Source organism: Sinohyriopsis cumingii, chromosome 9, assembly GCF_028554795.1.
Source record: "Sinohyriopsis cumingii isolate HCF-2022 chromosome 9, ASM2855479v2, whole genome shotgun sequence".
Taxonomy (NCBI): domain Eukaryota; kingdom Metazoa; phylum Mollusca; class Bivalvia; order Unionida; family Unionidae; genus Sinohyriopsis; species Sinohyriopsis cumingii.
The window spans coordinates 82,875,131-82,893,376 of NC_142969.1; the positions used below are offsets into that span (position 1 = coordinate 82,875,131).

The 18,246-nt window shown below is 33.8% G+C and overlaps 1 protein-coding gene across 1 annotated transcript in view; it reads left to right on the forward strand.

Moving 5' to 3' along the window:
- The window catches only part of LOC149792135 (uncharacterized), a 76,918-nt gene that overhangs the window by 15,237 nt on the left and 43,435 nt on the right, over positions 1–18,246 (forward strand). Inside the window, exon 2 of the mRNA XM_089969530.1 lies at positions 17,095–17,210. Coding sequence (XP_089825656.1) covers positions 17,095–17,210 — 116 coding nt within the window. The remainder of the gene's footprint in view (positions 1–17,094; positions 17,211–18,246) is intronic.

Sequence of the window (18,246 nt, forward strand, 5' to 3'; positions counted from 1 at the left end):
GCTAACATGCACCAAGATTAATTCATCTTTTCTACAGAGCCCACGTTATATTCCGCCTATAGGGTCAACTCTTAAGACGTTTAATACTGTTTAGTAATTAACATTCTTTTTTTTTTTTTGGGGGGGGGGCACATATGCTGCTTTGTATATTTTTTCATCATTCTTTCTTTGTTTCCTTTACGTTAGTTTATTTTTTTTTAAATACACAGCGCATAAAACCGATCTTTCTAATTCACAGACACTCACATAACAAACATCCACGATATAAAAGTGCACAGAACTAGGTCAATTCATTCACCGATGTGTTAGTAACCTGTTGCCTGGGGACTCGTAACACTTTCGACTTATTGGCGTTTCAAATCACATGGAAACTCTTGATATAAACGAGTAGACAGACTGACCTCCCGCTCTCACAATTTAGATTTGTAACGTAGCTTTAAAAAATAATTCAGTCATATCGCTACGATGTCTCTGCACTGGCAGTTCTAAGGATATTTAACACTGGCGTATCATGCCGCAGAGATGTGGAATCACGTCTAGTCACATTATCCTGACTAACCTATTAATGCTGACCTCCAAGCGATGCAGCTGTTAGTACTATATAAGTCTTTGGTATGGCTGCCGGGTTCGAACCCGCGATCTGCCGCATACTAGACAGACGCACTATAATCACACACGCCACCGAGTGATCTGCTCGCTGTCCTTTTTTGGTTGTTGGTTATAAAATGACGAATGAAATTACTATGTTTTGTACAATTTCTTAAAAAATATCCTTAATACCTTTTGTTTTAAAAACCAGTTGGAGGGTAGAAACTTGATTTTATTGTTGTTCTTTACCTTTTGACTTTTAGTATATTTTAAACTTAACATTCTATTTGCTGATACATATTTTCATTTTAGTACTATGTTATAAATGTCTTAAGAATGCAATCCTGGTATTATTAAAATAACGAGCACGCACCTTTTAGTTTTTCTTTCTATCCTTTTTTGGAAGTTAGGGACTGCCGAGTTCATGCCAGGGACTCTCCAAAATAGGCTGGAAACTCATTGAGTTTCATGAGTGAGGAGTTCAGGATTCCTCATCCTGTAAGTCTGTTGAGAGCCCTGTTTGTTGTCTCTGTTCTAACTGTAAATATGCCGTTATCTACCGAACATATCAAGGGAATATGCATGCCAGCAGATTCGTCTGCGACAAGTATAGTGTCATCAGATTTATCTGCGACAAGTATTGTGTCATCAGATTTATCTGCGACTAGTTGAGTGTCATCAGATTTATCTGCGACAAGTATAGTGTCATCAGATTTATCTGCGACAAGTATTGTGTCATCAGATTTATCTGCGACTAGTAGAGTATCATGAGATTTATCTGCGACAAGTATTATCATCAGATTTATCTGCGACTAGTAGAGTATCATCAGATTTATCTGCGACAAGTATGGTGTCATCAGATTTATCTGCGACAAGTATGGTGTCATCAGATTTATCTGCGACAAGTATGGTGTCATCAGCGTATAAAAACAACATAACATTCAACATGTTTACAAAGTCAGTACAGTGAAGGTTCGCACGAAAGAGCACAACCTCTACATCCATTTACTAGTAAAAATAGATTAGAGACTATTGAGGAATAAGGATATAAATTTTCCTGTCGTCTTACATATTTTTTCACTAGACCCCCCAAAAAAAATATTTACCATTTTATCCCCTAGGGGTGACAGATTAAGAGCCAGAAATACTCTTGGTATCAGAACCTGGGGTCAGATTGAGTAAAAAGAAAACTGGGGGTCAAATTAAAGAATCTGCGTATTTCTGATGCACAAATGAGGGTAAAGGGAAAGACTGAATTTTACATAGACGTATAATCTGATATCATTATAAATACTTAATATAACATAAAAACACCATTTCCTTGTGTCTGCTGAATACTGCTTATGCTGTAATTGAACTTTCCATACGTTGTCAAAGGAACTTTTTAAAATCAACAAAAGAGCAAAATTTTATTTTTGCAATGGCAAATAAGTTCAGTAAGGCTGTACTAAAGAACCGTATTGTGGAATAGTCATTCCTGAATCAAGGTTGACTCTTAGAAAGTATTTTACTGTCATTAAGGAATTTAGAATGTCTTAAAGTTAATAAAGCGATAAAACCTCATCAAAACAGCTAAGTACTTTAATGGGTCTGTAATTAGATATATATGTTTTGTAAACTCTTTAATTGATTGGCACAATAGCGCCTTTAATCGATTATATATATATATATATATATATATATATATATATATATATATATATATATATATATATATATATATTGAACATGCTTGATTATTGTTCAGACTGTTTAAAACTTGTACTATTTATTCAGCTGTAATTGGGTCATTCAGACAAGAGTTACCGACATCATTTCTGGGATTAGTCGGTCGTCACGATCAGTGAGTGCCCTAATCCAAATAATATGATACTTCTAACAGATCGTGTCTTGTTGCCATTATTTATCAACAGGTCGTATGTTGTTGCCATTATTTATCAACAGGTCGTATGTTGTTGCCATTATTTATCAACAGGTCGTATGTTGTTGCCATTATTTATCATATCTTATTCATGTCTCTTTTTGGATCTTTGGATTGTAAAGTGCATATTTTCCTTGCAATGTTGTATTTGGTGGTTATTTTTTGTTAAACGAGGGTAATGAAACACAAGAGTTTGCGTGTACTGTCTAATATCTGTTGACAAATTAACATTGCAGTTTTTCTAATTTCGTGAACAAATACAAATAATATTATTTTCAAGGTTTCATTACCAAACCATGGCTTAGAGTCCGCTTTTCTTTTTTGCTTGCATTTGCAGAACATTCAATTTTTTTCTCCTTAATGGCGAAATGTCAGTTTAGCAGAACTAATACAAATATTGCTCATGTGGTTGGTGTTTACATCGTCTAGTGTTATTATATCTTTCTTGACAAGTTCCTGCGATTCTGAGTCGATATTATTCAGATTTTTGAACATTTAATTTCGCCATTTACTCATTTTTTCTTCTCGAAGCCCATAATCTTTTTCTAGTTCTGTTTTTCTGTCATAGAATAATCCAGTGCATGTACTTTTAATTTGTGATGTTAAAGCACGTTGAATATCTGGAAGCAAATGATTAAAATCATGCATGCTATTATAAATTTGTATGTTAAAGCACAGTGAATGTCTGAAAGCAAATGATTAAAATCATGCATGCTATTCTAAATTTGTATGTTAAAGCACAGCGAATATCTAAAAGCAAATGATTAAAATCATGCATGCTATTCTAAGTTTGTATGTTAAAGCACAGTGAATATCTGAAAGCAAATGATTAAAATCATGCATGCTATTCTAAATTTGTATGTTAAAGCACAGTGAATGTCTGAAAACAAAGGATTATAATCGTGTACATGCATGCTGTTACTTCTACGTTTGTATGTTAAAGCACATTGAATGTCTGAAAACAAAGGATTAAAATCCGGCACTTGAAAATTTTGCAACAGTTGGAAGTCGTTATTAGGTAACCAGTTTGGCTTTTATCACCACATTTTCCATTTTCTCTGTACGCATCCACCCTTGCGTTAAGTACATTTTATAGTTTTTGTTTTGTTTCTACAAAAGTAAATAAATGCATACTGTGACTATTTCTATGTATGTGTTGTGAGTTTTGTACCTGCGGTATGCCATATTTGTCAGGACGTCGGGGTATACCATATTTCTCAGGACGTAGGGGTATACCATATTTCTCAGGACGTCTTGGTATACCATATTCGTCAGGACGTCGGGGTATACCATATTTGTCAGGACGTTGGGGTATACCATATTTCTCAGGACGTCTTGGTATACCATATTCGTCAGGACGTCGGGGTATACCATATTTGTCAGGACGTTGGGGTATACCATATTTGTCTGGACGTCGGGGTATATCTTGTCTGGACGTCGGGGTATACCATATTTGTCTGAACGCTCGGTCCCCTCATTGAAATTCATTGTATCATTATCGAGACTTAATATTTGATATTATTTTCCATTAAGAAAGTTATTGCAAATATCAGATACATCAGCAGCTCTGGCATTAAAGTCACCAAGTAGAAAAATATAACTAGTTATTTCATTTTCTGTTTCCGTAATTGCGTCTTGACTATATCATGTATAATGATCCAACAATGACAAATCACTAACAGTTATTTCTATATTTCTAACTTTGATCCAAAAATTATATTCTGATTCCGATTCTTCGACATCCAGAGAGAGAGAGAGAGAGAGAGAGAGAGACCCGGAATGTTGGGCACATCAACGTCTGTTTGTTTTGGTTGTAATTATCTAATAACCTCTGACACAAATTTCATCTTTGTCCTTAAGCTTTGCTTCAACAATATCATCATAAGAATGAATAAATTCATAAAATACAGGTAATACGAGTTTTTGTTTCAAACCACAAACATTTACAAAAGCAATTTTATTTGCGAGCACGCCTTTTGACCTTTTACTATGACAAGCTGTTTTGCGTCGGATGTGTCCCTACATTGCTTTTCCAAAACATTTAATGGCTGTTTTGTTTTCATGTACCCCACTGTATTCTTTTTCAGTAAAGGGATCAAAAAGAATATTGAAGTAAAACATTATTTACGTAGCTTTTTGTTGCAAAGGTTTCTCTATATTGTTAATCTTTTCCTTTTTTTTTTTTGATGGGTCGTATTCCCGGGATCATGTTTTCTTCCTTATGCCAATAAATGATAAGTTGTTATATGACATGTACTCCTCCACCCACATCGACATACCGATCCTGGCTGGTTTGCATGACACAGTCCCTATTTCTCAGTGATAGTGGCCATCGATCTTCCTCACATACAGCTTATGCTACATGTATATTATATAGTGGTGTTTCCTTGTTTTCTTTGTGAGGACCGGCCTTTGTTCAGTCGAATTAATTTTAGTTATTTGATGATTATATATTCCTACAAAAATTAATCTTAAATGTTCTTATAAGTAATATATTGTTTCATTTGATATATATGTATACATATTTGCCGTTTGCTCTATTTCTCTGACACACACACACACACACACTTTGATATATCAAGGTTGTACAAGATCATTTTGCACGGGTTCGTATTTATTTGACATCTACTCTCAGGACCCCGTTAATGCGTTTATAGAGTTAAATTATGGGTCTTTAATATGTAATAGCCATTGTCCGTATTCAGGTTATCCTGACCTTTTGTGGGTGAACTGTACTGTCACTTCTCCTGTACATTTTTGATGATCCAGAAGGGGCCTCATGCGGGATATTAATCTTAAGTACAAACAACGTAGGTATTGACATCAGCTGTTGGCTAGGAAATGTTCGGCATGGAAAAATATGGTGTCCGTTCACATGTACTGCTTCCTGCTGTTCGTTCGTTAGTTTGCCAATGATGTGAAGTATATCCACGATACGATTTACTCAGTTTTATTTTTTTATTTCTTTGCATTCCTAAACACTGGCAAAAACAGTTTTCATCGCTCTGCAGCATCATTTGGAAACTGTTCATTATGCCATATGATTTCCCCTTGATGAACGCAGCTGCTGTTTGTCTTATTAATCGTAATTTTGCGCGATCTTTGTTAGAATTTAGCAGCTTGGGACCATTCCTTCATAGGGTATATACGTTTCTGATTAAAATCAAATCTCTCATGTCATACATGTCAACAGCGGAGATTTGATTTTAATCAGACTGGTTATATCATATTTTCTCATGTCCGATGCATAGACCCTAATTAGTAGAGAGCAATCACGGGCCCTGGGGTAAGAAACACCCGAGCTTCTCCTAGTTCTTGTTCAAACAAGATTTTCTTTTATAAAATTAAAAAGTGTTGTTCGGCCCGGGCCCACTTACTGGCTTGGGCCCTGGTAATATATCCTTGGTAGCCCCCACCCGCTTGTTACTCGTTCAAATTCAGTAATTTGGGGTCAGTTTGCAGCTCTTGTCTTATAAAATCCATCGGCACTTCCTTGCTGTTGGAATCCTCCTTTTCAGTTTCGATTATACTCGGAAATAAATTATCTCTCATATTTCCGACCTGTGTATAAATGACGTTATATTGTGACTGGTTTTCAAGTGTTAGTATATATGTGGTTTTTTTTTTGGTCATTACGTTTCAGGCTTTTTGATCATCCTTGCTGGTTCTTTTGTTTGATCCTCCTGCCTGTTGCTCGTAAACTTCTGAGATTTTTAAAAAGTTTCATAGTGAGTTTTCATAATCCCGATTTCCATTTGTAGCCCCCCCCCCTTCTCCCGCATGTCTAGGTCCTCTATTTTTTAAATCAGTTTTTGCATAACACGGTTAATTGTTTTTGGTCTACTTCCGCAAAAGTAGTATCAGGAAGAAAATATTGTATGTCTGTGCTCAGTTTTGTTTTTAGAAGAATATTAGCATATGAATATCAATTTTGCGAGAAAAAAAATTGAACTTCAAATGGTAATTTCTTGACGAATTTTAAATATGACATGACTTTTATGGCTCAACTCTAGAATCTTTGTTAGAGTGCCACTTTATAGGAAACAAAATGCCACTTTATAGGAAACAAAATGCCACTTTATGGGAAACAAAATGAAGTTAACCGTAGCCTCTCTGTCAAGCTTGATTATAACCATACAACGAATATGCCTGGATTATATGAAAATATATTAGTAAAAACGAACAATTGAGCAAGATTAACGTACTCCAAACTTTTCATCACATGCATACATCATATTAATGTATTGAATATATAGTTTCAAAAGTTTAGCATAAGTTTCTGAGATATGGACTAAGTTGCATAAGTTTCTAAGATATGGACTAAGTTGCATACATTCTGAGACTTTGATTTTGTGAAGGACTCACTTATATTTTGCAAATTATGGACTAATTGTTAAAAGCAGCTGTCAGTGTTGATGTGGAAAATTATGGACTAATTGTTAAAGCAGTATTGGTGTGAAAAATTATGGACTAATTGTTAAAAGCAGCTGTCAGTGTTGATCTGGAAAATTATGGACTAATTGTTAAAAGCAGTATTGGTATGGAAAATTATGGACTAATTGTTAAAAGCAGCTGTCAGTGTTGGTGTGGCAAATTATGGACTAATTTTTAAAAGCAGCTGTCAGTGTTGATGTGGAAAATTATGGACTAATTGTTAAAAGCAGCTGTCAGTGATGGTGTGGCAAATTATGGACTGATTGTTAACATATGGATTAGAATTTGGGGAAACTACTGATAGACATCTGTGGAGTATAAATAGGTGTGGAAATGACCCTTTAACTGTTGACTTTATCATGCTCATTTCCAATCCAAACATAGGATTGATTGTTCCTTGTCAGTGCATGCGACGGGTGGTGCATTCATATGTTTCAGTAGAGACACATGCCTGGTTTGCTTTGATTATTTGGTTCTAATGCCATATTTCAGAACATGATAGGTTATATATAGTACATTTGGTCGAGGAAGAACCTAGGAAGGCCCTGGAAAAATCCACTGCCAAGCTGTCTCAGACATATGTTGGTTGAGCCCAACTCAAACCCACGTGAAAAGAGGTGAGATGCGAATGTAAAGGCAAAAGGTCTTGATCTGTAAAGGCAACCACCTTAGACCAGTTGGCCACCCAGCCTTAGACCAATTGGCCACCAAGCCTTAGACCACTTGGCCACCCAGCCTTAGACCACTTGGCCACCCAGCCTTAGACCAATTAGCCACCCAGCCTTAGACCACTTGGCCACCCAGCCTTAGACCACTTGGCCACCCAGCCTTAGACCAATTAGCCACCCAGCCTTAGACCACTTGGCCACCCAGCCTTAGACCAATTGGCCACCCAGCCTTAGACCACTTGGCTACCCAGCATTAGACCAATTGGCCACCCAGGGCCCACGACACACTTGGCACTATTGACATAGTGTACAAAAGAGTAAATGGACAGTATAAATAGAATCCTGCTATTCATGAAGAGTGGACAATAGTTTGAGAAGCATCAGGGTCCAGTAGGTGGGTGGGTGTATATACATGTATGTGATGATTGTTTATTAGCATCAACCACATTTAGAAACGTTGTTTCGAGGAACTACCCAGTACAAATTTATGCATAGTTGTAATTCCTAGCTTTGAAGCTTTAGTGTAAATTGCTTTCAGTGGATACTGAGAGGCAACTCAAACATTACTGATACGCAATGTTTGTACGTGTGCGATTTGGATTTTTTGCATAGCTTTAACAATTTTTCAGTCATATCGCTATGATGTCTGCATTGTGGCAGTTTATAGTGATGTCTAGCACTGGGGCATCATGCTTCAGACATGTAGCATCATGTCCCACCCAGTCACATTATTCTGATACCAGGCCAACCAGTTGTAATAATAACCTCTTAATGTTGAGCGCCAAGTGAGGTATCTGTTAGTACCATTCTTATAAGTCTTTGATATGACCCGGCCAGGTTTGAACTTGCAACCTCCTGCATCTGAGGTGGATACTTTTATGAATTAGGCCACTGGAATGGTTGCAATTTTGGGAGTACTGCACAGGAATGTTCCTGGCTTTTAAAAAGTTGTCGTTCAAAAAATCGCTAACCTCAACATTTTGTCGCCAATTTTTAAAAAAATTGCGCCAGAACAAGTAGTGAATATTTTTCCAAGTCTATTAATAGGCAATGAAATGTCTATTAATGTAATAGGCAATGAAAATTAATGTAATAGGCAATTAATGTAATATGCAATGAAAATTAATGTAATAGGTAATGAAAATTAATGTAATAGGCAATGAAAACTGCAAAGGGTAGGATAGTCATTACTTTTTCTAACAACAAGCAATACAGCTATAATATTACAAAATAAACCATTATATGACTGTTTTGCACTATTAAATGTTATAGAATGTCACATGATGATCCGTCGCGATTTTAGGGCTGCCCACGTGTTGAATGCATACGATGTGTGCATATCTTCTTTAAGGTCTGAGAGTTCGGCTGTGCCCTGAAATGGAAATAATCATCAATTTTTAATGCCATAAATATTACATTTATAATTATACATGTTCTGATTACGTTTATTACATATATATATATATATATATATATATATATATATATATATATATATATATATATATATATATATATATATATATATATATATATAGCAAGAAGTTGGCATTAATGCAGCAATCACAGTGTACTACAGATGTAACATCACAATAAATATTTTAAGGTTGTACACATATTTTCCCCCATGTTACTGTCATTTAAATCCATAGAATATTACAGTTAACAAGCTGTAATATAACATACTCAATACCTGTGTGATGCACAACTGGTGCAGCTTTGGAACCATTGTTTTGGCCAGGTTGTAGTAAGCCGCAAAGAAAGTGTTCCTCATGGCACTGATAATGGCATTGTTACTTTTACTATTTTACCTCTCCGGTGGCCTGGTGGTTAGAGCGTCCACCTCGGATGCGGGAGGTTGTGGGCTCAAAACCCAACCGAGTCAGTCCAAAGACTTACAAAAATGATACTAACACCTCCCTCGCTTGGCGCTTATCATTAAGAGGTTAGTGTTAGGACTGGTCGGCCTGGTGTCAGGATAATGTGAATGGGTGGGACATCATGCTACATGCCTGCGGCATGATGCCCCAGGGCTAGAGATCACTATAAACTGTCACACTGCAAACATCGTAGCGCTATGACTGAAAAATTGTTAAAGCTACGTTAAAAATCCAAATCATACATACACACACACACACACTTTTACTATTGGCAGCGATCTTCGCTACTTCCATGGTCTTTGCATCCCTGTTAGTCACCTGAAAAAAATGCATTATCAAATATAAAATATCTACTTTTCTGACATCTACAGTATCTCACTTAGTTTTTCAATAGACAGCGGATATTAAGCAAATCTATATTGTGTATGTTATTTTCCAAGTAATAGTTTTGTAAGGAACTTTAGTTAATGACATGTCAATTATAAAAAACTTGTGATCGTACTTTGCAATGTTAGACAAGTGACATATAATGCGACTGTCGATTTCATGTATTCAGTAATTAAATGCTTCCCCCCCCCCCATTTATGGCTAGCTTCACAAAGTACATCTCCGTCAATCAGAAGTTTCTGAAATTTATTTCTGCCGCGCTTTATACTTCTTTACTTGTAGTGAAATGCTTCATAAATCCCAAGAAGGATCGCTGAATGCTGTAGAATTTTTCTGGACGAGTCAACACGTCATTACTGTACCGTATATATAAGCATAAATTTCCCATTTTAGGGATTTTTAGATATAAAAAAAGGCATGGTTTATTTGTCAATCAATTGCATGTGCTTTCACTCACCGAAAAACAGGCGTTTTTTTAAAAGTATGTCGAAGAGGCTTAAGTCTAACCTTCAGCTACTGTATAGAATATGAATGGGGGCACGTTTGGGGGTGAGGGGGAATAAGACACTCCAAAGGGAGAAATAGTGTGTCCTTTTTGAAAATTTCAAGTGTATTGGAAAGATCGGAGAATATTTTATGAAAATGATTCTTAAATATGCCGCAAAAACTTCCCGCTGGTAGGTCCCAATCTGCCTGTTTTGGGATTCAATCTCCCGACTTGGCTTTTGAAAAGATTTATTTTTTGCATGACACGCTAGATTAACTGTACTGTACGGTATTAACTAAATTTTTCAACGATTATTTGAATTCTTTGGAAATTAATTAATTCTTTATGTACATTTGAAACTTCAACACAGAAGGGACATTTTTTCGTTAGTTGGAACATATTCGGATTTTTGCAAATATTTGAACTGATATGACTTTTAGGAACTAGGAATTCATTCACATGCTGTAAGTTAATTTAATTATTCCACTCCTGTATTTTGAGAAATAAATTATTTTTAATTATGCAATACTTGTTTGTTTTGTTATTTCCTGTTGCGTAATTTAATTCCCTGAAATCGTAACACCGGATTGATGGCAGAAGGAAAAGATCAATGAGCAAAATTAGCATGTATTACTTACCCCGCCTGGATTCATGTTTGGTGACACTCCTTCAAAATATGACAGCCAGTTGTAAATGAACTGACGACTTGTACCTTGATACATATATCACAGAACGTTTGCTTTAACTTTGTATCATATCTCAGCCATGGACGCCCAAGTTTCCAGCTGTCGAGGATTTTTCGGGAAACGCTTGACCCGTTCATCATGATGTGGTGTTGCACTAAAAAAACACAAAAAAAACCCCCAACCTCAAAACATCACTACATGTAGATGATGTTGGGCTGCCAGGTTTAGTATCAGGTTTAGTGACTGTTGTCAGATGAATTTGCACTAAATCCAAATGCTGTTAATTTTGTTAAAACTTATTCTTAGGATGAGACGACGAACATGCAACGTCTAACTTGAAATACCCATGATAATGTTGCACTGTCAACAGTATTATAATTGTGATTGAGATTTGTCCCCATTTACTTTGTATTTATACACAGCAATCGGTACTTCAAAGGTAATCAGTTTTCTCTGAAGTTTCTGCAAAACTATTTTATTGGTATATTTTAAAAAAAAGAAAAAAAAAAACACAACACAAGGATTAGCTGTTCAATTAATTGTAGCTGTTTCTGTTCGCGTCTTCAGAGGTCGGTCGATTGTAGGTATAGTCCGGTAGCATGATTGAGTATATGAACATAAGCGGATTATGATGTAACTGCACTGTAAAGATGGGTTTGTCAATACGAACAAGGGATTTGTTTATGTAACACATTCCAGTGTATTGTTTAGCCAAGATTCTGGCTTCCTTTCGTTGTCCCTTTGAATTTCTTCACTCCGAATCCATGACTATGTACTACAAATTAAACTACCAAAAAGGCTCTCGCCCAAAAATTCGCCAGATGGTATATTGTGTCGCCAGTAAGGATTTTATTTCGCAGTTTGCGATATTGGCGAAGCCCAGGACGATCCCTGACTGCATTTATGGGAGTACATTATTTTGAGAGTACTGCGTATCCTCTTGATTTATGGGAGTAGGCCTACTGAATTTTGAGAGTACTGCATATCCCCTTGATTTATGGGAGTACTGAATTTTAAGAGTACTGCGTATCCTCTTGATTTATGGGAGTATTGAATTTTGAGAGTACTGCGTATACTCTTGATTTATGGGAGTATTGAATTTTGAGAGTACTGCGTATACTCTTGATATATGGGAGTATTGAATTTTGAGAGTACTGCATATCCTCTTTATTTATGGGAGTACTGGATTTTGAGTACTGCATATCCTCTTGATTTTTGGGAGTACTGATTTTTGAGAGTACTGCATATCCTCTTGATTTATGTATGTCATGAAGTTATCAGGCACTACATAGCATGGTACTCCAGTCCTCATTTGGGCCTCTGACTCTGGTGGACTAATTACAGACTTAATGTGAACAAGCATTATTTCTCCAATTTATGAAATACATTGGCTTTTAAAAAAACAACTGGCTAAATAATATTAAAACATTTTGTTTTGACAACATGATATAAGTTGTGAAAATTTGCATGGTTTTTGTATTATTAAACTTAATTTATCATGGCACTTCATGCTTTCCATATGTTGTTCCTTGTTTGTTTTGTTTGTTCCAGAGAAATTTTGATTTTTAAAAAGGAAAAACCAAGACATAGCAAGCATAGTATTGTCTGTTATCGTAATCCATTCAAATCTTTCGTGCAAGCAAAAGTTGAAACTCGTGCTTATAACACTGAGAAAGACAGGACATCATATTTAGTATATATAGAATCATTATTTAGTCGTTATGAAGAAGTCTTGTGCTTCCTAGGGTCACTACAGGAAGAGCTACTATTTATTTCCTGTTTGGAGAGCAACAAAGGGGAAGTAAAAGATTTTTTAGAGAATGCAGAAATAGAAGTGGGTGGTAGGCAGATAAACTCCATTTTAATCTCCTCACAATCAAAACATTTTGATTTTTCTGGCAGTAGAAGGAAACATCACTGTTATCTGCAAAGTTCCAGCTGACTTTACAGATAATTCACATGTTTTCTAAGCTTGTCTTATGAATAAGAATGTACAGACTAAAATATTTATATTTGAAGCTGTATGTTAATATGCCATTATTTATTATGGCTTGTTATGTTTTAATATGAATTACTGTGCCAAAACACAATTTATTATTGATTGTTATGTTGTAACAATGAATTACAATGTTAAAACACTGTTCATTAATGGTGGCTCATGTTGTAGCTATGAATTACAATGTTGAAACACTATTCGTTGTTAATGTTTGAATATTTAAACTGTTCATTATTGTTGGCTCAGTATGTTGTAGCTCAGACTTGCAATGTTAAAACACTGTTATTGATGGCTCATTAAGTAGTAGCTATGAATTACAATGTTAAAACACTGTTCATTATTGATGGCTTATTATTTTATACGTGTGAATTACAATGTTAAAACACTGTTAATTATTGATGGCTTATTATTTTATAGGTGTGAATTACAATGTTAAAACACTGTCATTGATGGCTCATTAGCTTTGAGTTATGATGTTAAAACAGTGTTATTGATGGCTTATTATTTTTTAGCAGAATATTATGATGTTAAAACACTGTTATTGATGGCTTATTAAATAGTAGCTATGAATTACAATTTTAAAACACTGTTCATTATTGGTGGCTTATTATTTTATAACTGAATTTGAATGCTAAAATGCTGTTGTTATTGGTGGCTTATTATTTTATAACTGAATTTGAATGCTAAAATGCTGTTGTTATTGGTGGCTTATTATTTTATAACTGAATTTGAATGCTAAAATGCTGTTGTTATTGGTGGCTTATTATTTTATAACTGAATTTGAATGCAAAAATGCTGTTGTTATTGGTGGCTTATTATTTTATAACTGAATTTGAATGCTAAAATGCTGTTGTTATTGGTGGCTTATTATTTTATAACTGAATTTGGATGCTAAAATGCTGTTGTTATTGGTGGCTTATTATTTTATAACTGAATTTGAATGCTAAAATGCTGTTGTTATTGGTGGCTTATTATTTTATAACTGAATTTGGATGCTAAAATGCTGTTGTTGGTGGCTTATTATTTTATAACTGAATTTGAATGCTAAAATGCTGTTGTTATTGGTGGCTTATTATTTTATAACTGAATTTGAATGCTAAAATGCTGTTGTTATTGGTGGCTTATTATTTTATAACTGAATTTGAATGCTAAAATGCTGTTGTTATTGGTGGCTTATTATTTTATAACTGAATTTGGATGCTAAAATGCTGTTGTTATTGGTGGCTTATTATTTTATAACTGAATTTGGATGCTAAAATGCTGTTGTTATTGGTGGCTTATTATTTTATAACTGAATTTGAATGCTAAAATGCTGTTGTTATTGGTGGCTTATTATTTTATAACTGAAATTTGAATGCTAAAATGCTGTTGTTATTGGTGGCTTATTATTTTATAACTGAATTTGAATGCTAAAATGCTGTTGTTATTGGTGGCTTATTATTTTATAACTGAATTTGGATGCTAAAATGCTGTTGTTATTGGTGGCTTATTATTTTATAACTGAATTTGAATGCTAAAATGCTGTTGTTATTGGTGGCTTATTATTTTATAACTGAATTTGGATGCTAAAATGCTGTTGTTATTGGTGGCTTATTATTTTATAACTGAATTTGGATGCTAAAATGCTGTTGTTATTGGTGGCTTATTATTTTATAACTGAATTTGAATGCTAAAATGCTGTTGTTATTGGTGGCTTATTATTTTATAACTGAAATTTGAATGCTAAAATGCTGTTGTTATTGGTGGCTTATTATTTTATAACTGAAATTTGAATGCTAAAATGCTGTTGTTATTGGTGGCTTATTATTTTATAACTGAATTTGAATGCTAAAATGCTGTTGTTATTGGTGGCTTATTATTTTATAACTGAATTTGAATGCTAAAATGCTGTTGTTATTGGTGGCTTATTATTTTATAACTGAATTTGAATGCTAAAATGCTGTTGTTATTGGTGGCTTATTATTTTATAACTGAATTTGAATGCTAAAATGCTGTTGTTATTGGTGGCTTATTATTTTATAACTGAATTTGAATGCTAAAATGCTGTTGTTATTGGTGGCTTATTATTTTATAACTGAATTTGAATGCTAAAATGCTGTTGTTATTGGTGGCTTATTATTTTATAACTGAATTTGAATGCTAAAATGCTGTTGTTATTGGTGGCTTATTATTTTATAACTGAATTTGAATGCTAAAATGCTGTTGTTATTGGTGGCTTATTATTTTATAACTGAATTTGAATGCTAAAATGCTGTTGTTATTGGTGGCTTATTATTTTATAACTGAATTTGAATGCTAAAATGCTGTTGTTATTGGTGGCTTATTATTTTATAACTGAATTTGAATGCTAAAATGCTGTTGTTATTGGTGGCTTATTATTTTATAACTGAATTTGAATGCTAAAATGCTGTTGTTATTGGTGGCTTATTATTTTATAACTGAATTTGAATGCTAAAATGCTGTTGTTATTGGTGGCTTATTATTTTATAACTGAATTTGAATGCTAAAATGCTGTTGTTATTGGTGGCTTATTATTTTATAACTGAATTTGAATGCTAAAATGCTGTTGTTATTGGTGGCTTATTATTTTATAACTGAATTTGAATGCTAAAATGCTGTTGTTATTGGTGGCTTATTATTTTATAACTGAATTTGAATGCTAAAATGCTGTTGTTATTGGTGGCTTATTATTTTATAACTGAATTAGAATGCTAAAATGCTGTTGTTATTGGTGGCTTATTATTTTATAACTGAATTTGAATGCTAAAATGCTGTTGTTATTGGTGGCTTATTATTTTATAACTGAATTTTGAATGCTAAAATGCTGTTGTTATTGGTGGCTAATTATTTTATAACTGAATTTGAATGCTAAAATGCTGTTGTTATTGGTGGCTTATTATTTTATAACTGAATTAGAATGCTAAAATGCTGTTGTTATTGGTGGCTTATTATTTTATAACTGAATTAGAATGCTAAAATGCTGTTGTTATTGGTGGCTTATTATTTTATAACTGAATTAGAATGCTAAAATGCTGTTGTTATTGGTGGCTTATTATTTTATAACTGAATTTGAATGCTAAAATGCTGTTGTTATTGGTGGCTTATTATTTTATAACTGAATTAGAATGCTAAAATGCTGTTGTTATTGGTGGCTTATTATTTTATAACTGAATTTGAATGCTAAAATGCTGTTGTTATTGGTGGCTTATTATTTTATAACTGAATTTGAATGCTAAAATGCTGTTGTTATTGGTGGCTTATTATTTTATAACTGAATTAGAATGCTAAAATGCTGTTGTTATTGGTGGCTTATTATTTTATAACTGAATTTGAATGCTAAAATGCTGTTGTTATTGGTGGCTTATTATTTTATAACTGAATTTGAATGCTAAAATGCTGTTGTTATTGGTGGCTTATTATTTTATAACTGAATTAGAATGCTAAAATGCTGTTGTTATTGGTGGCTTATTATTTTATAACTGAATTAGAATGCTAAAATGCTGTTGTTATTGGTGGCTTATTATTTTATAACTGAATTAGAATGCTAAAATGCTGTTGTTATTGGTGGCTTATTATTTTATAACTGAATTAGAATGCTAAAATGCTGTTGTTATTGGTGGCTTATTTTTTTATAACTGAATTAGAATGTTAAAACACTTATTGATGGCTCATTAAGTAGTAGCTATGAATTACAATGTTAAAACACTGTTCATTATTGATGGCTTATTATTTTATAACTGTGAATTATGATGTTAAAGCACTCTTGTTATTGATGGCTTGTTATTTTATAACTGAATTAGAATGTTAAAACACTGTTATTGATGGCTTATTATTTTATAAATGTGAATTAGAATGTTAAAATGCTGTTGTTATTGATGGCTTATTATTTGGTAGCTATAAATTATGATGTTAAAACACTGTTATTGGTGGCTTATTATTTGGTAGCTATTAATTAAAATGTTAAAACACTGTTATTGATGGCTTATTATTTGGTAGCAGAATATTATGCAGAGGGTCCTTGCTTTCATAAATTTTGATTTTTCTCAGGTTTGCCATCAAGACATTGATTGATAAGGCTGTTTTGACTGCAGTAGATGATGAAAGTGAGGAACTCACAAATTTCTTGGCAATCTTGGAGCAGATTCTAAGCCATAGGATTAAACGTAAGTATGAGACAGGTCTACTTCATAATAATGTTTTCCCATTCATTGGCGAATGTCATTTTAAAAAAAATTAGCATTGCAAAATACCAGACTGGTCCCCTGTCATACTTATAATTATGGATGGTAGGTATATGGGGGCCAGGAACCAGGCTACACATAATATATGTACAGTTTAAAATGTCTGAGGTTATCAAGTAAAGTTAGTCTGGTTTAATGACCAACTTGACTGAATTTAATACAGGTTTCATACTGGTCTACATGAAAAAAATCAAGTAAAGTTAGTCTGGTTTAATGACCAACTTGACTGAATTTAATACAGGTTTCATACTGGTCTACATGAAAAAAATCAAGTAAAGTTAGTCTGGTTTAATGACCAACTTGACTGAATTTAATACAGGTTTCATACTGGTCTACACGAAAAAAATCAAGTAAAGTTAGTCTGGTTTAATGACCAACTTGACTGAATTTAATACAGGTTTCATACTGGTCTACATGAAAAAAATCAAGGACAATCCAAGGACAAAACCTAGATTCTCAAGGAGTATTACAGAATCATGATACAAGCTAAAATGCCTCTAAAATAGGCAAATTAAAAAGAATAAGACACAATAACTGTACTTGAAAGCAAGCCATAATAAAGTCATACAAAACAAGTACTGCAATCCAAACTTACATGGTGCACATGGTGAATACCTAACACTGACATCACAGAGTAAACAAAGCAAAAAGAAAAACAACCTGAAAATTGGTGCAGTTTAATAGAAAAAAAATTAGACCACCCTACTAACTTAATGAATAGGGCCTATTAGGGTTGGCAGGTTTGCCTTTATTCCTTAGTACCGTCTCTTATGCATTTATTACAGTTTAGTAGTTGACATTTTTTTGGAATCAGTTGTTTTGCACATACATGTTTGTGCATTCTTCCTTTGATTGCTTTAATGGTGGTAAGTTGCATATATGTGATACATTGCAGTGTCAGGGATTTATTTATGTTAGTTTCTTTGGTAGGAATGGAGACGGTATTTTACTTATCAGA